Source organism: Pinus tabuliformis, chromosome 3_1, assembly GCF_031772625.1.
Source record: "Pinus tabuliformis cultivar Carrire ecotype Pingquan chromosome 3_1, CPIR1, whole genome shotgun sequence".
Lineage (NCBI taxonomy): Eukaryota > Viridiplantae > Streptophyta > Pinopsida > Pinales > Pinaceae > Pinus > Pinus tabuliformis.
In genome coordinates this window covers 896,989,319-897,015,009 of record NC_142301.1, presented here as the reverse complement: position 1 = coordinate 897,015,009, position 25,691 = coordinate 896,989,319, and the positions used below count along the sequence as shown (strand labels likewise).

The window sequence follows — 25,691 nt, the reverse complement described above, 5'->3', positions numbered from 1 at the left end:
AAATTGGAAACTAGGGCCAAACTCCATGTGGGTCAGCTTATTTATGGCAGCTGATATTTTTATTGGATCCCTCTCGTCGAGAGATGCAGGATTGATCTAAAGATCATTTGATTTCGATAAGTATTTATGGAGATATGAATTTATTTTGATTATGGATTTATTATCTAGCTGACCAGCAACTTATGTAGGCTCAAGAAGCCCAAACGTCATGTCTATTCAACCTATACGTTTTGGTATAAATAGAAGAGGATTTGAAGTCATTTGGACACTCTTCATGTGATCTCTTCTCCACGTCTGGGTTTTTGGAGAAGGAGAAAATGCTAAGAGTATTTGCTATGATGCCCTAGCCATAGTAGCATAATGATATAGATCTAAACACTGCTATGGAAGAAACCCTAGAAGCTGTCACTAAATATGCAACAACAGGAAGGCTCAAGATCTCATAACGCAGTCCAAGAAGAAACCTACGCTACCTTATAGATCTGGCAGCGTAGAACAACAGGCAGCGTGTAATCTGGGCAGTCGTGGCATTATGGTGAAACGCAGTTATGGTGAACGCAGTGGCATTATGGTGAAACGCAGTTATGGTGAACGCAATGGCATTATGGTGAAACGCAGTCATGGTGAACGCTGTGGCATTATGGTGAAACGCAGTCTTGGCAATGTCTAGATTGAAGCAGCAGTCAACGTGATGAAAATGCCGCAGATAGCGTAGGCCTGTTCATGGTGAGACATATACGCTATGCATGGAATCATATGTATGCAAACGTTGTTCATATATCAAAAGTTGTTCATGCTATATATCTATAAGCTGTTCACGTTCATTTATACACAAACATATGAATATGGAACCATGCTATACGCAGTCCATACAACGCACAACACTACCACGCAGTCCATATAATGCATTATGATATATGTTGGGCATTACGTATATACGCTGGGCATTCATATAATATACCACGCAGTCATACACAGTCATGAGATCATACGTGGTATGGAACACAGTGATCTAGATATAGTCATATATACGCTTCATTGTGTTAGGTAGATATAATCTGCTTCAGTCATAACTGCTGTCCAGCATGGTTATGAAGAATGTTGAGAGAGTGATAAGCAAATAATGGGACTGCGTGGAGGATAGCCTAGCTACTTTGCTAGGATGCAAGCCATAGCAAGTAGCTAAGGCTGATATACAGAAGGATAGTAAGGGCAGCATGATGATATGAGCATTGGATAGCAGAGTGATGTAAGAGATCATGGGTAGCATGGACAACATGATGACAATCATGATTAGCACAGCATGGTGCCATATGCAGTGGTGCAGCAAATGGACAAGATGCAACACGATGATAGGTGAAGGAGTCACCTTGGAGAATCAGTTGAAGTAGAATGTCTTCAGCTAATCTCATCGTTATACAAAATGATCTATGCTAGATCTAGATAAGTCAAAGTGTTGACTTCTGTTGTAAATGTACTATCTCTCTCTCTCTTTCTCTGTTGAACTTTGAAGAAGATGAAAGAAGAATTGATAAAGGGTTTCCCCACACATTGTGGGGTTTGTCCCTGGCTAGCGCCACATCTTGTGTCCTCTTGTCTTGGCATGTCTTCTGCGATTTATATTTATGTTCTATTTGCAGTTTACTTTATGCTGATGTGATTGCTATATGGAAAACAAATTAAATAAATTGCTCTAGCATAGAACATACCTAAAATTAACAATTATTGGTGTCTCCATTGGAAGGAAGAAACCCTAGTTCTTCATTAAATTTTAAAGTTAATGCTTGTAGGGTGAAGCAAGCATCTATCAAGGTACTTTAATTCACCCTAGCGACTCCATTTTAATCCTAATATGAAAAATCATGAAAAAAGAACTATTGTAAAAGAGTGATTAATCGTGGTCCTACATTTGCAAAACTCAGTGACCAAGACATTCAAAAATTACAAGAAAATGTGGACTGATATTTGTGTTTTATGAAGATCTGTTGGAAAGTATGAATAAAAAATTCATGCTCAAATTTCACAGAGCAACACAAAAACAAATCTACATAATGATGTGTGCCTATGCGAAGGCTCCTAGTCATCTCTTCGAATTTGCCCAACCAAACCTGTGCTTTTCATATTTTGACTGACCTCATCAATGAAAAATATTATATTCAATCACATAGCCCTGTAGAATGTGATCAGGGTGACCATGAAGATAAAGAGGTTGGAGAGCACCTTAGGAATCTTAATGATGAGCAAAAAAATGAGTCCTATTTAGGTCTACATGATGAAAAACATGATTTTGAGAATACGTGTTGGGGAGGATGAGTCTATGAAAATTGAAGTTGAGGCTAACCTTACCTTCTCAAGGATATTACTCCTGACAACTCTCCTTAGAGAACCTTGGGGAACTTTGTCCCATTAGCCCCTTGGATTTTGACATTGATGATTACTTCCATGTTGAAAAAGAGAAATGGGAAATTGTTAGTCCTCAATTTGATTATGATCCCATTTATGACACAGACAAGGAAGATGAGATTGAGAGTGCTCATCCCTTTCTCTCAAGCAATATTTATGGTGACATATCCTTCGATACCCTTGAGAAGAAGAATCATTATTTTCCCTTACATGAAAAAGGATAGTTGGAAGTGATTGATGAAATTGATAGGGCCCTTGCTTCTACCTGCCTTCCTTATGATTCCAAGAATATATTCAAATCACTTGAGCCTCCAGAATTTGATTTTCAGGAAAAGGATCCCGTTGAATACAATACTTCACCTTTTCCATCGCCTTCCCTTCTTATTCATCATTTAGAGTCATCCATAAGTGATTCCCTAACCCCTTTTCATATGATCTCAAGTGACCATGAGCCCTTTACCCCTTCTAAGAATAGTGTCAAGGAAGAGCCCCTCATTGGATATGTTTTATCTCTTTGGACACACCCGCAAGATTATGATCACTCCATAACCACCCCTCTCCAATGTGACCATCACATTGAGCAACCCGTTTATCACACTCCTTTTCCTCATCCTCTTTTCCCCTCCTATTATAATGTGACCATCACATTGAGCAACCCGTTTATCACACTCCTTTTCCTCATCCTCTTTTCCTATTATGACCTTGAGGCATCCACGAAGCATAATATTATGAGCAATGATTGTGATAGCGAGTTCTTGAGAGTGATCATTCATTCCACCATTGTGTACTTAGAAGGAAAGCCCCGCACTCCTAGATTGACTTATTTTTCGTCTCCTAGAACTTCCTTCTACCTCAAATGGAGATCATATTTTCCCACTTCCCACCCACTTCATCCTCCATGTGATTGGGCCAACATTCACTTTGGGATTTTCTACATGAGCAATCACATTGGTAGACATATGTATATTGATAATGATAATATGTTGGTTGCACTGGCTTTATGATTACACTTAGTATTAGCATTGTACTATATGCATCTTAGGGTAGGATGCATTGCATGCCGATTGTCTCATTAGAACTAACATCATATGATATTACCATGATAAAGTAGATTGCATTGAAAACAATTTTACTATCTTGTTGATTTTCACGGCCTGGCATTAAGCATGGGTGATCATAAGACACCACAAACACATGTTGCCCCGTGCTCTTGGTCTTTGATATGTGCAGGTAAAAGGTCTATGGTACCAAGAGATTGTTGGTGTTCTCATGACCTCCCTTTTGAGTAGCTTCACACACTTCTTCGAGAGATCATATCCCAGTTGGAGCCAAATGTTACCCACCACTTGTGGGTAGTGTATATAGGAGAAATTTTTTTCTCCTAGATGTTCCTCAGCCAGCAGCCAATAGCCACCAGATAGTTTGATGTGCCATGGTCTCCGCCACCTGAGCCAACCATGTGGTCCCTCGCCCATCTATTACGAATGTATGTTTGAAGGTGGGCCTCCCAACCCCAAAGGTATGGCTTTTCATTGGTTTGGTTGAGTAATTTTGTTTGCTTTTCATAGATGGTTTGTGGCATGGATTGGTAGGGGGATTCGGCAAAAAGAGTCAGCTAGGTCTATGCTCTTGTCTCCACCTGTGTGAAAATTCGGTAACCCCGAATCCTACTGCAACAACTGATAATATTTCTCCTATTTGTTAAATTAACTGAATAAATTATTTTCAGTTTTCTATGGAAAATATCGAAACATATACACTGCAGCCTTCACAAAATAAATACTGCGGAAAAAAACACTTGAAGAATATATGCACACACAATAAAACATCGTTATTTTTGGACCAATGTCCTCGGAAAAACCCAACTTGGGAAAATCAGTGTAGCAACTGAGGGTTTTATTATTATGCAGTACTAAATCTGAGTATAGATCTATGGAAGCTTAAATCTAGCTTTCCATACAGAGAAAATGACTGACAAAAGTCTAGTGAGAAAAATTTCACTTCCACTAGTGATTCGAAACTAACCTTAGCTCAAGATGAGTTTCCCCTTGCTGCCTCTGCATCAGCTTGCTTGGACCAGCGTCTCTCTCACTCCGTTGATCAGTTGTTTCTCTGGAAACTCGATCTTCTAGCTTCCGGGCTCCCACTCCGGCTCCTGCCTCTGAATCTCGACTTCTCCTCAGCAAATACGAATCTCCCTCTGAAGCTTTGCGCTACCTCTCTGCACTGCGTCAACCTCTCTGTGGAGTACGCTGTCTCTCTGCTATGCACTCACTGGACTGGAAAAACTTCCTTTCGGCCTTACTATCCCTACCCCTCTCTCACTGCTTCGAAACTACTGAATCACCTCCGGCAACACACAACTGCTACTCTAGAGTTCGATTTCCCAACAATATCGAATTCCTTGCTCCTCAAGTGTGTTCTCTAACCCCCATCGAATTTCTTCTTATAATATCTCATTGAGGCTTCAACGGCCAATATTAAAACATAATCGATGGCTAAGATTAACTAGAACTCGATCCATTTCTTCTTATAGAAGATTTCACAGTGACTTAATTAATACCCTTTAATTAAACAATTTTCCTAAGTTTAGACTTAGGCACCATTAAAAAAAGATTAATTATTTTAATTAAGTCGTCTCTAGGTGGAATTTCCAGAAACGATTTTTGGGTTTTGGTGAATACATGTATTCTGGCCTCTCCACCAAATTTTGTGGCTAAAACACAACCGATGCTACAAAAATCAACACTCCCTCTTAGCGAGGAATGTGTTCTAGCGTTGCAACCCATTGAAGCAACACCCTATCTTTGCACCATCTCTTGTTACACTGTTGATGTTTGGCTGCTATTGCCCACCAACTACTGCGCAACTCTGATAAACGTTGCATTCGTGTTGCTGTTGGCCCTGCTCTACTGCTGCCAACATTGCATCTGCACTACAACTCCCTTTCCATCTATTGTTGCTGCAACTACAATAATTGCAACGGAAAAGCATCCAAAATACTGAACCAACCGTGGTCAGTACGATGCATTTGTCACCCGAGTCTTCACTGCTGCTAGGCACTGCACTGTCACTGAAGCCTCTGCGCTGTCACTGAAGCCTTTGCGTTGTTGCAAACTCTGCTCTGTGCCATCTGCACTACTACCAACTCTGCACTGCGTTGCTTAGCATCTAACCTGCTACTAGCTACTGCATTTATCACTCTGGAACCTGACTGCACCGACTGCCATTGATCCATCCTGCTACTTCATGAATTGTGCTCCCATAGCAAGGTATTGATTCATGAAGTGGATCTCCTCAAGAATCCTACCCATCCTGTAGCTCTCTGGGAATACAAAACCAAATCACCCTGTTGACCACTACTGGTCAACTACCCATGCAGTACACCCCCCTTTTCTTGACAGAAAGAAGCAGCACCTGATCAGCATGTCCGTGCCATCCTGCCATCATCAGCAACTTAATCTTTTTGATTGTAAACCCAGTCTGCATATATGAATTGTAAATAATCTTAGCAGACATGAGTCATGTATGTAAATTGCCTAGGTGGACCTGACTTTCTAGTGGTAATCTACGTCCCGGAAGGTTTTTTGTCTCACCGATCCACGGATCGGCAGAGTTTTCCTTCAAACCTGACCCCAAAGCCGGGATGGATTTTGTCATTAGAACTTTTAGGAAAATCCTAGTGTGTTAAATCTGCTAAATTATAGTTGTATTGCAGAACTGGGTGTTTTGTGAGGGTCTGTATTAAATGGGTTTGTCCCTTAAGATGTAATTTTGTAAAAGTCATGATGTAATGTGTCCTGAGGGTCGAGAAATGTTTTTAATCCCCTCATGAGTCCTAAGTCCTAGGTCCTAGGTGATGTTTCCGAAAGGCTTAGTTCAGTGATCCATTTTAAAATGAATTAAAAAAATTAAAAAATGAATAAAAATAATAAAATAATAAAAAATAATAAACAATTAAAAAATGAAGCAAAAACCCTAACTAATAAAATAATAATATTTTAAGTTAATAAATCGACGGATGAGATCAAGAGATGTCTTGATCCTCATCAACGGTCGAGATCATTTCTACATGGATCACTCGAACTAGCCGTTAGGATCATTTCCTTTATATAGGGTCTTAGGGGGTCATTTCAAATCATCTGATCTGTGAGTCTGTACTGAAAGCTCTCTTGTAATCTGATTTCTGATTAATAAAGAAGACTTTGGGGTTCAAACTGGCTGGTGTTACTCTCTGGGATTGCTGTGAGATCTTTAATTTTCTGCATATTTCAGTTTCCAGCCATTAATCATAGCTTGTTTTTCTTAGAGTAGTGTGAGCACAGGTATCTTGCTCACCTGCTAGGGTTTGAGGGCTGCTAGGGTTTCTGAAATAATGGCAGGTATCTCCATTATTTCCTGAGATCTAGCAGCTTTCTCTCTCTCTTTGTTGATGGTTGCTTGAGATGTGCAGGAAAACATTTTTTGAAGGAAATTTTGTGGGCGTTCGGGGAAGTTCTCGGCTGAACCAGCCAACTCCCGCAGGCTCTTCTGTGCAGAGCCCAGCTGATTGTGCCCTGGGTTAATCATTAGGAGTTTCTTTTCTGTTTTACATTGAGAGATTTTCTTTCTGTTCACAGTGAAGTTCAAAATTCCTGATATATTGAAAATATTGCTCCTCTTATTGTTAAATTTGGCATTTCAGGGGCCAAATCTGTAAATTATTTAACTGATCTAGGGTTTCATATTTTGTTTTATGCAGTTTTCATTTAGGGTTTAGGGTTTGTAGTTTATTTTCTGGCATTCTTCATTAGGGTTTTCCAGTTTTGGGTCTGAGGCATATTTCATCAGGGTCTTGTTTCCATGCACTTGCAGAGACAAATTTATTGGCAGTATGGTAAATGCGATCAGATTTCTTAACCCAGCTTATCGATTTCCTTGGCACATTGCAACTGATATGAAGGCGTGAATCGATTTCTTGAGAACGTGAGCAGCATTCAACATTTTAGCAGTGCTCAGGTTCTCATTATGTGACTATCTCTATCAACTGAAACAAGTTTCATGACCATCACATTTTTTGAGCCCGAGTATAGTCAGCACGTGGTCAGTATACACAAGTCCATCGAAAATTTCGCCATCATATTCACATCGGGCCAGGCTATCCAGAGCCGCCATCAAAAAGGAAACGCGTGCAGTCACGCGAGTTAACCCTGCATAAGCAAATTTTGAATTTTTGTGGCCGCTGACAGAGGTTATATGTTTGATTGATTTCCGTCATCGAATCCCTGCATCTACGAGCCCTCTCACGCGAACTGCCTGGTCGCCCTCCTTGCCCATCCGCAAACCTGCATTTTGAAAATCAAAAACAAAAAAGAGAGCACGCGGAAGAAGCCCTTGAATGCATCGATGGCACTCTGCATGGACTGAAAGCTGCTCACGTCAGGCGTTGAGGGTTACGATTCCGCCTTACCAGTCACCGCAGATATTCTCAGCTATCCGTCGAAGGTTTGGTTCATTTCAGCAGGTAAAATCGATTCATGAATTAGTCCGCCGTCGTTTTTGTGTATATACCTGCGTATTTGTTCTCTGGGTTTACGTTAGGTTTGCAGTTTCGATTAAGATTAGCGTTAAACAGGGTTTAATATAGTTTTAATTCGATTTCATTTTTTTTATATTTAGGTTTTGACATATACACAAAACACAAAAAATGCGATTTCACTCTTAGATTTTGTATATAATTTTAGATTTTAAATTTTATCGTTTTAGATTTTAGTTAAGTTATATTTAGATATTAGTTAATTGTTTTTTGATTTTATAGATTTTAGATTTTAGGGATTTAACTTTAATTAGATTTAAATTTTTGTTTTATTTTTAGAATAGAAATAATAAAAAATGAAAAAGTATATTTTTAGTTTTATTTTTAATGGTTAGAATTTAGTTTTAGAATTTGTTCTTTTTTTATTTTTATAATATAAAAAATAAAAATGTTTTTTGTTTTGTTTAGTTTAGTTTTAAAATTAGATTAGTTTTAAAATTTTAATTTTTTTTTTAGGATTTATTTTTAATTTCCATAACATAAAAAAATAAAAATTGAAAAAAGATTTAAAAAAAAAATTTGAAAAAATATTAAAATTTTGTGGAAAATCGTTTTGCCAGTTTCAGTTGCTTTCGCGATATATCTTTCTTGCTGAGATCTAAAGTTTTCAAGCCGAGATGCGAAATTGATATCTGGTTGATGGTTTATGATTCTCGTGGTGATTTAAAGTATTCATCTTTTCAAATTTTTAGCTGCTGGATATCGTTTTTTGTCATTTTGAGAGCATTGCATCTTAGCTGATGATAGATGATTGCTGTTCATGGTCCATGTGTCTTTATCATTTAAAAAGTAATCATTTAAGCATTGACTCCACAAAGCACTGGTCTATTAAATCTCTAAATCCATCAAGTGCTTTTTCATATCGTATCTCGTGTCTCCCAACCAACTGGTCGACAGTTGGTTTCATCATCTCACAAGGTCTACCCCCCTTAGCCGCGGGAGACAGGCTTAAACGGAGGGATCGGGGATCAGAGTGACAGCCCCCGGTCTGAGCGTTGTCGTGTCAATCCGCGCGACAACATTTTTTGGCGCCGTTGCCGGGGAATTTGTTTTCTCGGCGTTTCAACGACTTTCATCATTCATCTTCTCATCTTCTCATCTCTCACTTGAGCTGGCAGAGTCAATATTTTGGCATCTTTTCATCACGTATCATCAGCATATCTTCGGTGTGTTTCTTGTTTGGGTGGCGACTCCATTTTCTTATTTTTTCCCAGACAAGAAGCCTCCCGCATATCTGTTTGTTGATTACTTCTTGGATCTTAGAATCAGTTTTATTGTTCAAGTGGCGACTCCACTTCTTTCATCTTTTGATTTTCTTGAGCAAAGAGCTAGTTCTATCATCCATCTGATCCCTTATTGTTCATCATGGATTATTCATTTAAACCATGTCGTTTTACTCACCGTCTCCATGATCTTCCGGAGGAGGCCACTCCTAAATTACCTATTTTTTCAGGTGGTGATCCAATCGCTATTAGAAGGCATCTAGTCTTGTTTGATCGCATCATGATCATATATTGCAGATCCCCTCAGTTTAATCATGAAGATATCAAAATGCGTTTATTTGTCCTTACTTTAGAAGATGATGCTTTAAATTGGTTTAACAGTTTTCCTAAGGATTCTTTCACTTCTTTAGAAGACATTATTGATGCTTTTAAAGATAGATATGGTTATCCAAACATCTTGCCTTCTAAAATTGTCGAACAGAAAGAAAGTAATTCAGCTAGATTTCAAGATCAGAATGTGTCAACCGGAAATATTGCAGATCATCATAGTGGAAAATCAGGGACAAATAATAGTGAAAGGGAAGAACAAAAGCAAATTATACAAGATCTAATGATGCTGGTAAAAAATATGGAAAGCAATCAAACTAGTCTTATCAATGATGTCAAAACTTTATGCACCCACCTGGAAAAACGTAATAGGGAGTTGGAGGTCACACAAAATCAGCATGCTAAGGAAATTGAGGCCATAAAAACTAATTATGAAACAGAAATTAGAATCATGCAAAGCAGGTTGTCAGTCTTAGAGGAAAATATGGTGACCATGAAAACTGATCATGATAGGGAAATTGACTCTATGCAAAATAAGCTATTAACCATGGATGAGGAAATGACCATCATGACTTTCAATCATAATAATCAAGTGGCTGACATACAAGCAAATCATAAAGAAGAAATAAATTTTATGCAGCATTGCTTGATGGACATAAAGGAAGTGAATGATAAAGTAATAAAAGACATGCAAGAGCACCATGCCAGACAAATCAGTGCTGTAAAGGTTGAACACTCTAGTCAGATAGATGCATTTAGAATACAGGTTCAAAGGTTTCAGCAATTGGAAGATGAAAGAAACCAGGTGACATCAATAGATCAGGAGCCTTCTCATGAGCTGCAACAAGATCCATCTTATTATGAGGAGGTTGTTGATTCGATTGAAAGATGGTTAATTGAAGGTGATCCGGACAGACTTAAGAATGATAAAGATCAGATGCGGGCTAAAGAAAGACATATCATGCATACTGCATCTGATAGTTTTGAAACAGAAAGTTCCAGGTCATCAATAATTCCACCTGCCAGAAAGAAAAAGCGTAAGAGAAAGAAAATGAGACGAAGATTTGATACATCAGACGGCCGTGAGCAGCTTGATTTTCGGATAAGAAAAAGTCCTACCATATGCAAAATTGGACATGGCACATCCGACAAGCAGCCCACAGATTTGCCTGAAAGCAGGCAAATGCTCAGTATGCACTATATTGAAAACATCTGATGCCGTAGGGCATCCTTTTGTATCGTATTTCTAACCCTACTCCTTGTTTTTCCGCATTTTCATTTCTGCTTTAGATAGTTAATAAATGAAGAGCTTTTTTCTTTCCTGTGCTTAATGTATATGCTGATTTTTGGATGGACGCTACTTATTTTTGTGTTGTATTGATGCAGATTCTGGATTCTCACATTCCTGCAAGCAGCAACGTGTCCCCAAGTAGAGCCAGATGTTGACCACTACTGGTCAACTACCCATGCAGTACACCCCCCTTTTCTTGACAGAAAGAAGCAGCACCTGATCAGCATGTCCGTGCCATCCTGCCATCATCAGCAACTTAATCTTTTTGATTGTAAACCCAGTCTGCATATATGAATTGTAAATAATCTTAGCAGACATGAGTCATGTATGTAAATTGCCTAGGTGGACCTGACTTTCTAGTGGTAATCTACGTCCCGGAAGGTTTTTTGTCTCACCGATCCACGGATCGGCAGAGTTTTCCTTCAAACCTGACCCCAAAGCCGGGATGGATTTTGTCATTAGAACTTTTAGGAAAATCCTAGTGTGTTAAATCTGCTAAATTATAGTTGTATCGCAGAACTGGGTGTTTTGTGAGGGTCTGTATTAAATGGGTTTGTCCCTTAAGATGTAATTTTGTAAAAGTCATGATGTAATGTGTCCTGAGGGTCGAGAAATGTTTTTAATCCCCTCATGAGTCCTAAGTCCTAGGTCCTAGGTGATGTTTCCGAAAGGCTTAGTTCAGTGATCCATTTTAAAATGAATTAAAAAAATTAAAAAATGAATAAAAATAATAAAATAATAAAAAATTAAAAAATGAAGCAAAAACCCTAACTAATAAAATAATAATATTTTAAGTTAATAAATCGACGGATGAGATCAAGAGATGTCTTGATCCTCATCAACGGTCGAGATCATTTCTACATGGATCACTCGAACTAGCCGTTAGGATCATTTCCTTTATATAGGGTCTTAGGGGGTCATTTCAAATCATCTGATCTGTGAGTCTGTACTGAAAGCTCTCTTGTAATCTGATTTCTGATTAATAAAGAAGACTTTGGGGTTCAAACTGGCTGGTGTTACTCTCTGGGATTGCTGTGAGATCTTTAATTTTCTGCATATTTCAGTTTTCAGCCATTAATCATAGCTTGTTTTTTTTAGAGTAGTGTGAGCACAGGTATCTTGTTCACCTGCTAGGGTTTGAGGGCTGCTAGGGTTTCTGAAATAATGGCAGGTATCTCCATTATTTCCTGAGATCTAGCAGCTTTCTCTCTCTCTTTGCTGATGGTTGCTTGAGATGTGCAGGAAAACATTTTTTGAAGGAAATTTTGTGGGCGTTCGGGGAAGTTCTCGGCTGAACCAGCCAACTCCCGCAGGCTCTTCTGTGCAGAGCCCAGCTGATTGTGCCCTGGGTTAATCATTAGGAGTTTCTTTTCTGTTTTACATTGAGAGATTTTCTTTCTGTTCACAGTGAAGTTCAAAATTCCTGATATATTGAAAATATTGCTCCTCTTATTGTTAAATCTGGCATTTCAGGGGCCAAATCTGTAAATTATTTAACTGATCTAGGGTTTCATATTTTGTTTTATGCTGTTTTCATTTAGGGTTTAGGGTTTGTAGTTTATTTTCTGGCATTCTTCATTAGGGTTTTCCAGTTTTGGGTCTGAGGCATATTTCATCAGGGTCTTGTTTCCATGCACTTGCAGAGACAAATTTATTGGCAGTATGGTAAATGCGATCAAATTTCTTAACCCAGCTTATCGATTTCCTTGGCACATTGCAACTGATATGAAGGCGTGAATCGATTTCTTGAGAACGTGAGCAGCATTCAACATTTTAGCAGTGCTCAGGTTCTCATTATGTGACTATCTCTATCAACTGAAACAAGTTTCATGACCATCACATTTTTTGAGCCCGAGTATAGTCAGCATGTGGTCAGTATACACAAGTCCGTCGAAAATTTCGCCATCATATTCACATCGGGCCAGGCTATCCAGAGCCGCCATCAAAAAGGAAACGCGTGCAGTCACGCGAGTTAACCCTGCATAAGCAAATTTTGAATTTTTGTGGCCGCTGACAGAGGTTATATGTTTGATTGATTTCCGTCATCGAATCCCTGCATCTACGAGCCCTCTCACGCGAACTGCCTGGTCGCCCTCCTTGCCCATCCGCAAACCTGCATTTTGAAAATCAAAAACAAAAAAGAGAGCACGCGGAAGAAGCCCTTGAATGCATCGATGGCACTCTGCATGGACTGAAAGCTGCTCACGTCAGGCGTTGAGGGTTACGATTCCGCCTTACCAGTCACCGCAGATATTCTCAGCTATCCGTCGAAGGTTTGGTTCATTTCAGCAGGTAAAATCGATTCATGAATTAGTCCGCCGTCGTTTTTGTGTATATACCTGCGTATTTGTTCTCTGGGTTTACGTTAGGTTTGCAGTTTCGATTAAGGTTAGCGTTAGATAGGGTTTAATATAGTTTTAATTCGATTTCATTTTTTTTATATTTAGGTTTTGAGATATACACAAAACACAAAAAATGCGATTTCACTCTTAGATTTTGTATATAATTTTAGATTTTAAATTTTATCGTTTTAGATTTTAGTTAAGTTATATTTAGATATTAGTTAATTGTTTTTTGATTTTATAGATTTTAGATTTTAGGGATTTAACTTTAATTAGATTTAAATTTTTGTTTTATTTTTAGAATAGAAATAATAAAAAATGAAAAAGTATATTTTTAGTTTTATTTTTAATGGTTAGAATTTAGTTTTAGAATTTGTTCTTTTTTTATTTTTATAATATAAAAAATAAAAATGTTTTTTGTTTTGTTTAGTTTAGTTTTAAAATTAGATTAGTTTTAAAATTTTAATTTTTTTTTTAGGATTTATTTTTAATTTCCATAACATAAAAAAATAAAAATTGAAAAAAGATTTTAAAATTTTTTTTGAAAAAATATTAAAATTTTGTGGAAAATCGTTTTGCCAGTTTCAGTTGCTTTCGCGATATATCTTTCTTGCTGAGATCTAAAGTTTTCAAGCCGAGATGCGAAATTGATATCTGGTTGATGGTTTATGATTCTCGTGGTGATTTAAAGTATTCATCGTTTCAAATTTTTAGCTGCTGGATATCGTTTTTTGTCATTTTGAGAGCATTGCGTCTTAGCTGATGATAGATGATTGCTGTTCATGGTCCATGTGTCTTTATCATTTAAAAAGTAATCATTTAAGCATTGACTCCACAAAGCACTGGTCTATTAAATCTCTAAATCCATCAAGTGCTTTTTCATATCGTATCTCGTGTCTCCCAACCAACTGGTCGACAGTTGGTTTCATCATCTCACAAGGTCTACCCCCCTTAGCCGCGGGAGACAGGCTTAAACGGAGGGATCGGGGATCAGAGTGACAGCCCCCGGTCTGAGCGTTGTCGTGTCAATCCGCGCGACAACACACCCCACCTCACCCCTAGAGGTATCTCAATGATCATGGCAAACTCTTCCTCCAATCTAGAGGACAACCTGTCGATCTTTGTGGATGTAGCCTGTTGATCCTGCTTCTCTTCCTTGTCCTTCTTTCTGAGAGGACATTGAGTGTTGTACTGGCCAAGCTCACCACACCTTAAGCACTTGACCTTGCAAATGCCCTTCTTCCTCCTGCACTGCTCTTGCTGCCCCTTTGCTGCGAGGGCCACATCTTCCTCCTCCTTTACTTGCTTCGTGCCACTACTACTGTTGTTACCACTGATGGTGCTCTTCACCACATCTCGCCTCATCTCCTCCTGCTACAGATCAGCCCACATACGATCCTAATCTGGTATTTTTTTTTGCCCAGGATACTCTAGATGAAAACTTGCCATTCTTCAAAAACGTTGTTAAGAGATAACCGCACCAATTCTATAGGCTGGGGCACTGACCCTACTGAAAACCACTGGTCCCGAACATCCTGAAGCCTAGTAAGGAAGGGGTCTATATGCTCCCCTTTCTACATCCTTGTGCATCTTAGCTTCTCCTCAAGATAAATCTTCCATTGCTCCAAAGATCCTTCATAAAGCATAGCAAGTGCCTCCCACATCTGTCAAGCAGTATCTTTGCCAGCTATGTGAGATACCACGCGATCGCGAACCCCATCGAGGATCAACCTCTTTGCTTTCGCCATCTCCTTCTTGTACATCTTAAGTGGATTTTCATTTGAAGGTATAGCTACCACACTATCGATGTAAGTCTTGAGATCATGTTCATCTAGAAGGCAAGAAATTCTAGCCTTCCAGATCACATAGTTGGAGGCTCCCTCCAACCGATCTTGATCTCTCAACCCTGCTGATGCCATCTCTCTAAAAATGTCAAACTCCTCCTCTTCTCCTCTACACAGTTGCTGCCCAGCGATTCGCACTCCCTTCTGGAGTGAGAAACTCTGCACACAACTATTGCTGCTCTGTTAGGAAAAATCGAACTTTTCTGCTAGAAGTCCCCTGAGGAAAGAATTACCTCAGTGTGTGTTCTTCTTTCCTCTTGACGCTATTTGCACTAGCAAACTGCTGCAAAACCTATTTCCCAGCTGAAGATCTACTTTGCAAGGAAAACATTGCTGCTCTCTTTCGCCTCTGGTAAGCTTCGATTTGGAAAATTTAATTTCTCTGTCAACTCACTCAGAGAAATAGACCTTTCCTCAAAACTCGACCCTCTTGGCCCAAGGACTGCGCTGCCTCTGGGGTTACGAATTGCTGCCTATACAGAAATTCGAACCTCCTTCTCCTCTTCTGCTACTGAGCTCTTCGGCTTATGATATGTGCTCTGATACAATGTGAAAATTCGGTGACCCTCAATCCTAATACAACAATAGATAATATTTATTCTATTTTTTAAATTAATTGAATAAATTATTTGCAGTTTTCTATGGAAAATATCAAAACATATACACTGCAGCCTTCACAAAATAAACACTGTGAAAGAAAAAAAACACTGGAAGAATAGATGCACACACACAATAAAACACTGTTATTTTTTTACCAATGTCCCCGAAAAAACCCAACTTGGGAAAATTGGTACAGCAGCTGAGACTTTTATTATTATGTAGTAGTATATATGATTACAAATCTATGGAAGCTTAAATCAAGCTTTCCATACAGAGAAAATGAATGACAGAAGTCTAGTGAGAAAAATCTCACTTCCACCAGTGATCTGACACTGACCTTAGCTCAAGATGAGCTGCCCCTTGTTGCCTCTACGTCAGCCTACTGGGACCAACATCTCTCTCACTTTGCTAAGTTGCTTCTCTGGAAACTCTATCTTCTGGCCTCTCGGCTCCCACCCCGACTCCTACCTCTGAATCTCGACTTCTCCTTAGCAAATACAGATCTCCCTCTGAAGCTTTGCATTGCCTCTCTGCACTGCGTCAACCTCTCGATGGAGTACGTTGTCTCTCTGCTATGCACTCACCGACTGGAAAAACTTCCTTCCCCCTCTCTCACTACTTCGAAACTACTACCCCTCTCTCACTGCTTCGAAACTACTAAATCACCTCCGGCAACACACAGTTGCTACTCTGGAGTTCGATTTCCCAGCAATATCGAATTCCTTGCTCCTCAAGTGTGTTCTCCAACCCCCATCGAATTTCTTCTTATAATCTCTCGTTGAGGCTTCAATGGCCAAGATTAAAACATAATCGATGGCTAAGATTAACTAGAACTCGATCCATGTCTTCTTCTAGAAGATTTCACCATGACTTAATTAATACCCTTTAATTAATCAGTTTTCCTAAGTTTAGACTTAAGCACCATCAAAAAAAGATTAATTATTTTAATTAAGTCGTCTCGAGGTGGAATTTCCAAAAACAATTTCTGGATTTTAGAGAATACATGTATTCTAGCCTCTCCACCAAATTTTGTGGCTAGAACACAACTGATGCTACAAAAATAAATAACATGTATTGGTGTATAGCCTTGTAGCCTTGTCCCGTGAGATCTCCTTTACTGGCCACTTGCTTTAGGGTTGGCACTACATGGGAAATCTCGATTTTGGTTGCATGGTCCTGCTTCTCGACATCATATACATCACCCTCTTCCACTCATTTTGACCCCATTCATCATTTGTCCCATCTGGGTCCACGAGTGTCTACTGGGTCCACATCGTGTTAGCATCCCCTTCCCCTTGCCCACACTTGGGGTCGGCCTTGGAATGATGCCCCAGAGGTTGATGCAGCTAAAAAGAAAAGAAAAAGCATAGTTTGGCCAATCCCAACAGTAAAATGTACCACAAAATGCAAAAGATGGTCGAGACATACAAATTTAGCATGTGGGCAAGAGCCAAGCATAAGTTATACCCCTTACATATGGCCATCACCCTTGTTCCTATGGGACCTAGATGAGCCCCCCCTACATTAAGGAACCCATGATTGTCCCAACCTCTGTTGGACAATGAAATGCCCCACCTTAAAAGGGGGTATCCATTGTTGTATAACACACATCATGCTCTCATCCCCTGAAGCCCATAAAAGTTATGAAGAAAAATCAATAAAAGGAAAAAGACGTATGAATAAGGGTGGAAAAACAAAGGCTGGGGTAACTAATGTACCACGATTGCTCCCTCCTACACTCATATACCCAAGCGTGGGATCCCCACATTGCAACTACTCTTTGTCCCATAACATGTGGCCTGGGCCCTTCCCTTAAACCCCACTCTGTTCCATTATTATATCACTTGCCACCTTCCACTTCATGGACTTTTCACCCCCTTTAAAGGCTGAAGCCTGAAACCACCTAATAGAGTCCTTGGTTAAACCCCTTATTGAGCTTGGAGACAATTGTACATGCCAAAGCCCACTATGGAAGAGCATGCCATCATGAAGTGCCCCACTGATTCCATGATTTGTAAACTCTTTTACTTCATTATTCTAATGATTTGTTGTATTGGAGGGCTAGGGGACGCATTAGATCTTATGCAGGATTGCAGGTGGGTCTCCACTTGGCGCTTTCTCTCCCTATATGGGGTCCTAGCCCTCTAGAGGGCCACATGGGCACGTGTAAAGTGAGCATTGAAAGCCATGGGCCTTCACCATAGCAAGGACTACTTCATGGATCCCCAACACTACTCGTTGATTGCTCGTGTTCCACCTTTTTGGATGAGGATTATGCACCTAGTTCACCATGCCTAGCCAACTCCACATTTGCACCATACACTTGGTAGATGTTCCAAGTTCTCGAGGATGTCTCCTGCTGCAAAGGGAGGGCTTACATCATCATCCTAGCCCTTACCGATATCCTACAGGAATTTTCGATCCACTTGGAGACCCATGAGGACATCCTTGTGCCCCCACACCCACTTGGAAGCACCACAACTTCTTTCTTGGAAAACAATGGGCCATTCTCTCATCATCATGGCACACTTTGGACTTCATTTGGCCTTCTCAGTGGCCCAACGACTCATTATGTTGATCATTCTGCCCACTTGAGAGGCTTATATTTACATTATTGAGCTATTTGGTGGGCTTATCACCAAAAGAATTGTTATTATGCACATTATTTATTTTAGGGGCTCAATTAGGCCAATTTAGCTAAATCGAATTCATTAGAGAGTGTATAAATAGAAGTGAGATGATTCATTTTCATGATCATCACTTGGATTGAGTTATTATCTCTTGTGAACTTTTCGCTATCCCTTTTGGAGGACGAGTTTCGATGATATGGATGAATTTTGATGTTTGGATATCTCTCTCTTGTCTTGGAGCTTAATTTTTGGCATAATTTGATGATTGGATATACTCTTTTATACATGTAAGTCCTCTTTTAATGCTTATTTTTGTCAATTACTTTTGTCACATGAAAGTTGCTAGGATTTTCGCTATACAAGTCTGAAATTCACTGCTGGTTTATACGAAATTGTGGGGATTTTGTTCTTTTATAGCATTGCATCATGTCATGGGCCATGTATGAATGGGTGAAAGTTCCTTGAGATGATTTTATGTTAAATGCATCTTGATAAGTCATCAATTATTGCAAGTCGAAGTATAAAGTCCTTGCAGCAGCTGCTCTCATTCTCTAATGCCATGCGGAGTTGTTGAAGGCCTCCTTGATTAGGTGAATTCTTTCCAAACCATACAATTCTCCTTGACTCCATCTCTCCCAAGGGACAAGGCACTAATCCCCCATAGGTGATCACTTTCAAAGCTTATTTCTTTCACCTTCCCCTCTCTCTAGGCCTAGCCTTCATAAGTCATCTAGGGCATCACTTATCTCATGTTCTAGCCATCCAAACACTTCTATTTTTTGGTCTACTACTGCGTTGAGGTTTGCTCTAGAGGCCCTCCAAATTTGAAGCAAATCCGACGATGGGATCTCGAGATATAGCAAGCCCTAGATCAAGGACCATTTCTTGCCCTAGGTTTCCCTTGGGGAGTGCCCTCATTAGGATAATTGAAGTCAAACCTCAAAGAAAATTTGTCCTTTGATCCTCTTCTCCTCCCTAACTAGGTCAAGCCCCTGATTGGGTGATCAACTCCATACCCTTGACCTAATTTTGGGTCTGCTTGGTCTTGTGTGGTCCCACAACCTATTGACGCCAATTCCACAAAGATCACACAAAGACCAATTCTCCATAGGGATTTCCAGGCCTAGGAATCATCTTTGCAAGATATATTCCCAAACCCTAGCCTCTAGAATCCTCTTAGCCCTTTCTAGAGAGCATATCTCCTTGCTTCCCGAGCAAGAAAGCTATATAATTGAGTCTATCTTATGAATAGGCCTTAGGAATCATTCTTTGCCCTCTCATTGTTCCATTCATCTAATGATTCCCCTTTATACTGGGTCTCCTCCCATCGGTGAAAGTCCGTATAGAGAAGGGAGCGTTAGCTGAGGTGACAATGGGATATCGCTCCATTGTTGCCCTCAACCTAGTAGTTGCTCTGTAAGATCCCCTCCTCGGACCCCTGCTAGTTTGAGCGGTAACAGGAGATAACAACACCCAAATATTGTTAATAGTGATTTGGAATTAAAAACCATAGTTAGTTTACCTGGAAACTAAGCAAATGCCCATTTATAACTATGAACTAACAATTGCTTGTTGGCCAACATCTTCACCTATAGGCAATTGCTTCCATATCTAGCCTTATCTAGTAATAGTCTTAATGACTTCTTTTCCAAAGCATATTAGAATATAATTAGATAGATGTTTGACAACCAAACCAATGAGCAAAAGGCATCAAGTTATGTTGTATTTTTCATTAATATAGGCTATTCTTTCATTTTATAATAGCGATCTGATAAACATTAAGCTCTTAGATTATTTCAAGTGTTCCTATATTCATAACATAAATAAATTAGACAAGAGGGAGAAACAAGTTTATTTGCAAATCTTATCAGCTAAATTACAGCAAATTCTTAATAACGGAATTCAATCTAAAAATGTTCTTATTGAATTAGTCTATTATATGAAAGATACATAATTGTCAGTAAGCACAACATGATTTGTAACATAGGAATCATAACATCGGTCATGAAGTAGACAGTTAATACAATATACCGAGCAACAGATTGGAAATGGATACAACGGCAAGAAACTTCCATTTATAAGACATAAGCCTACTTCAATAGTTCTCATTATAAGAGGCGTTGTTCATGCTTCAAAGTTTCTTATCATTGGCCACACATCTAAGATAAGCTTGAAACCATACATTCTTATCCTTCAAGAAATACCAGAAAATAAGTACGTTGTTGAAGTTCAATATAGGTTTAAACTGAAACGGTTTGTATATGACCTTTAAGAATTCACCATCCATCTCTTTTAGGAATGCCTGCACCTGCACAAAATATTGAGGTCAATTAGACAAATTTTATATTTCAGACTGGACATTCTCACTAAAAAAGGATGGAAACAAGATTGAATAGAGGGCTCAAATTTATTTTCTAATCTACATGTTAGCTAGCACCTATTTGTTCAACATAAAACTGAAATATATGTGTTCGTGTATGGATATACTACCACCAAAGACCACCAAAGACAAACTTCACCTAATAAAACACCAAAATTATCCAAAATATCCATCCATAACTGTTGCCTTAAACTCTGACCTTTTCCAAAAATGTGAAATTAAATAAGTCAATACAAAAGAATACATAATAAAACAAACAGTTAATAGAAGCCAATGTTGCAAACATTGTGTCAGTGAATATATCATTGAGGTTCTAGAAAGAAATTTATTGGAAACATCATAGAAAATATCGAAGAACTTAAAAAAAGAAAGATTTTGTTTTTTTCAATTTGTTAAACATCTAAAGCAACCTTCTCCCTCTAGTCCTTTTATGGGAAAATGTAACCGTGAATAACCCCCTGGCTCTCAATCCCTGCTTTCCCTCTTCAAATTGACAAAACAATCCAAAAGGTCCAAAATTCTGCTAACTTAGATATTTTCCAATTTCTCATGATATGTTTCTGATATTTCATGATCTTTTCAAAAAATTGTGATATATTCAAAATTTGAAAAAATCATTATTTTTTTAGGTGATAATATTGCCGAGTTAAGAGAATCGTGATATATCACAAATACTGGCAACATTGCTAGAAGCAAAGGTGTGGGTGCAACTTGGGTGAAAGTGCAATAGATTCCCAAAAAGGAGGAATCTTAGAATTGTCAATGTGGAAAATTTCAAATTATATATATATATATATATATACAAAGTGGCAATTAACATTGCCACTTTTTATTATACTAATCAAAATTTATCATCGTCATTTTTTTTCTTAAAGATGACCTTGTTAAACCTCAAATCCTCTATTGTGTGCCCTATACTTTTTCACAAGATGCGACCATGCAAATGATTCCAAAGTGTGATAACTTCTATGTGTGTGGCCTTGGTGGATGACTTGATGTATTACTGTTGGCTAGTGCTGGCCTAGATCCCCTATGGTGGATGGTTATGGCAGGACCTTTTAGTCCCTGTTGACCACTGAAATTGCATTTGAAGATATGTCAAACACTCCATGATCGAAGTACACTTGAAGCATTCCAGTACTATTAGATCATGTCAGAATTCCAGAATTCATCTTTTTCCTTCATCAGTCCATTGTTCAGATTTCGCAACCCTATGGGGACATTGTAAAAATGATTCTAGCATGATGAAATTTGAAAAAGAGTCATGTAAAAGGCCTAGGTAGCTTAGGACTTTACTAGCAAGTGAGTTCACTCTAAGGAGTTTTTTTTCCTTAGCTCATTATTTGTGTTTTTCAACACTTATAATTAGTTAAGTTTTTCTCCCAAATATACCCCAAAGCTAGAGTGCAGCTTGATGGTAGAGTCTTAGGTGAGTCCTAGTGTCTAGAGTCCATGACTCCATGTATATTAACATGCTTGATCATCTCTAAAGTTTCGTGGAATTTGGTTATCTAAGAACCAATTTTTAATTGTTAAAAATTCCCTGCTGGACAGGATTTTCTATGTAAATTTTGATATAAGATGTAATAACTATTGTCTAGAGAAGTTGTAGGGTATATGAGTACTCAAAATTATACCTATACACCTCAACTTTCTATTTAGACACACTATGAAGGTCAAAAAGTGATTATTCACCCCTCAAAATCCATTTTTTCTTATTTTCGCAAAAACTAGCAAATAAATTGGTCAAAAAATAAAAATTGGGAGATAATAAAATTCTCTCCAAGTAAAAAATGTTAAAAAATGAAGTGGAGATTCACAAGGGGTACAGTTCAAGTCAAAAATGACAAAAATTCCACTTACCAAGGAAGAATAACCCTGAAAATTTTTTATGGTCCAAGAGAAAACCTAATGTCCCAGCGAAATCGAAGTTTTTGAGGAGATGGTCCAAGTTGCTTGATTTGAATGAGATTTATTCGAGGAAAAATAAGGAGAATAATTTTAAGTGGTCCAAGCCACTCCAACATTGAATTGTCACTCAACCCAGCTACTCACAAGGAAAAACATCTCACTCCTCAAGATTTGTGCAGCGGCTAAAGAAGGGTTCAATTTTCTCAAGGTGATCTCGCTGTTTCCTCATGGAATCAAGCCGTTTCACTTGGAGATGTGTGCCATCATTGAGATCTCCTCCCATTTTTTCTATTTAAGAGAGCCTTGAGCTCCTCATTGTAACATGAGTTCTAGATTGAGCTATTGGCTAGCGAAACACTGTAGAATTTTTGCATTGGAATATTTTTTATCTAATAAAGAATACTTTAGGGGCATATTCTTTATGGTGTTATTCTTCTGCTTTTATGGTAAACATTTTCAGCTTTATGTGTGCTTAATGCTTCACGATATCTAATCTATAATTTATTAGTTTCATATGCCTTTGTGGATTAATTTATGCAAGTTATCTTGTATTTATTTTTAGATTGGAGGATCACTCTAGATCTAGGAGCGCTAGTAGGTTTTTGATTGAACCTCTAGTCTCATCCTTCATTGTGTAGTCCAATCCCTTGTAGATCTAACAACATCTTTAAAAGTGGGTAGAGATCTTTATTTTTCTAAAGCAAATCTTGAGCGTGGGGTAAGTTTTTCGCTGAATGAACCCACTCTCAAGGAAATAAAGGTTGAAGAACACATATCAGTTTTCCTCAAGGGCTTATCAAATAATTTTTTTTGAAGAGGGAGTTTCTCTACCATAGCTCGCAAATATCATTGATTTTAATTCTACTTGCCTATTTTATGTGCTTTTACTGGTTTGATTTGGCTATTTAGAGCTTATTTAAAGGGTTGTCCCTTTCTTTCTTGCCTAAGAGTGGAGGTGTCCTCATACTCTTTGTGAAAATTCCAAACTGGAACCATATTGCAGCAACTGGAAATTATTCTCCTAATTGTTAATTTTATTTAACATTTTATTTGTTGTTACCTATGGTAAATACTGAATAAATCACACTGCAACCTTCACAAATAAAACACTGCAGAAGAAAATAAAACGTTGGAAGCTGAGAAATGCTAGCACACACACATAAAAACAACACAATTATTTTTGGACAAAAGTCCCCGGAAAAACCCAACTTGGGAAAACTGGTGCAACAGTTGAGGGTTTTATTATTATGAAGCAGTGAGAAAAATTGAGTACAACTGGATGTCGAAATATGGAAATCCTACAGAGAAAAATATTGGCAAAAATCTAGTGAGGAATTTTCCTCACCCCACAGGAAAACTCCCGCCACGACTTGCCTTCAGAAATATGGTCCTTTGGCCGCATCCTACAACAAAAACCAAAACTGATACACTACAGCCTTCACCAATTAAAATTATATGTGGAAACAGGAAACTGAGCAAGAAAGAAATACACAACACATTACACCGTTATTTTTGGACAAACGTCCCCGAAAAAACCCAATGTGGGAAAACCGGTGCAGCAGCTGAGGGTTTGTATTATTAGGCAGTAGTTTTCTGAATACAATCTTTGGATGCCTTGCTGGTTATCCAATATAGAGAATATGACTGGCAGAGAGATAAGTGAGATATACCTCACACTATCATTGGTGATCCAGACTGATCCAGCCACATAATGGCTAGTACCTTGTTGCCTCTGTGCAGCCTCCACGCAATCACCACGTAGGCCCTACGTCACAACTTCTGGGGACTGCGTCACTCCTTCCGTTGATCGATTTGCCTCTAAAACTTCGACTTTTGCCCTCCCGGTCTCACACCCCGGCTTCTGGCTCTGGAAATCGATTCTCCAGTAAATTTGTGGATTCCCTCTTAGACTCTACGCTGCCTCTGCGTCAGTCTACGTTGCTCCTGCATGGCCTCTGCGCTGCCTCTTCTGGATTTGTCTCTGCCTCCTCTGCGAAGTATTCCCGGATCAGGAAACTCTCCAACCGAAACTATCCCTGCCCCTCATTGCAAGAAATCTCCTCAATCGATTCTCTAGCAACTGTTGCGTTGACCTCTTTGAGAAATTCGATCTCTTGATCTCTCTCTAATGTGTTTTCCAAATGCCCATCAAGCCTCCTCTTATAATCCTCCAGTTGAGTAATCAACGACCCAGATTAGATTCTAATCAATGGCTCAGATCATTTGGACTCGATCTCTATCTTCTCCTAGAAGTTTCACCCATAGTTTTATTTTACCCTTTAAATATTTTAATTTCCTAAGTTTAGACTTAGGCACCCATTAAAAATAATTAATTATTTTAATAAAACCGTCTCCGAGTGGAATTTTCCAAAATGATTTTTGGGTATTCTGGAATACATGTGTCCAAGCCTCCCTGCAAATTTTGAGACTTAGAGAATATCCAATGCTACCAGAAATCAACACTATTGCGTTGCCCCAACGTCAACCTCTCTATGGCTCTTCTATCTATTTACAAATGCACTCGCTAGATCTGGAATGTCTCCTCCAGCCTCACTGTCTTTGCCCCTCTCTCACTGCTTCGATCTGTAACTCTCTCTCCAGTAACTGACTATTGCTACTCTGGAAATCGATCTGCTTAGAAATCAAACTGATGAAGTGTCTCTCCATCACCACATCAAGCTCCTCTTATAATCCTCTGTTGGAGCACCAACTATTGATTTGGGGTAGCATCGAATGTGTTCTAGCCACGAAATTTGGTGGAGCGGTTGGGGCACATGAGATCTCCAATACCCAGAAAGGGTTTGGGCAGATTATAAACAGATCAGGAGATATTAAAATAATTAATATTTTTAATGGAGTCCCTAAGTCTAAACTTAGGGAAAATAAAATATTAATGTGTATTAATATGAATCTATGTTAGAGTGGTCCAAAAGACATGGATCAAGCCAGATCTAATCTTAGCCATTGATTAGGGACTTAATCTCGGCCGTTGAAATGTCAACAGGAAAAGTATAAGAGGAGGCTTGAGGGTCACTTGGAGAGCACACCAGATGATCAGTCATTCTATTCTCTAGAGCGGGGTTTGCTAAGAGAGATAGAATTAGTGATCGGGAGAGAAGCTGAGGGGCATTGAGTACAGAGAAACAGAGAAGGCAGAGATTATGT

General features: G+C 38.8%; 1 protein-coding gene across 2 annotated transcripts in view; it reads right to left on the bottom strand.

The window, feature by feature from the left end:
* LOC149190532 (vacuolar acid trehalase) overlaps positions 1-25,691 on the bottom strand; it is a 548,002-nt gene that overhangs the window by 283,014 nt on the left and 239,297 nt on the right. For both annotated transcript variants that reach the window (XM_089413421.1, XM_089413420.1), the window contains one exon: positions 20,502-20,543. In XM_089413421.1, the coding sequence (XP_089269547.1) occupies positions 20,502-20,543 (42 nt within the window). The remainder of the gene's footprint in view (positions 1-20,501; positions 20,544-25,691) is intronic.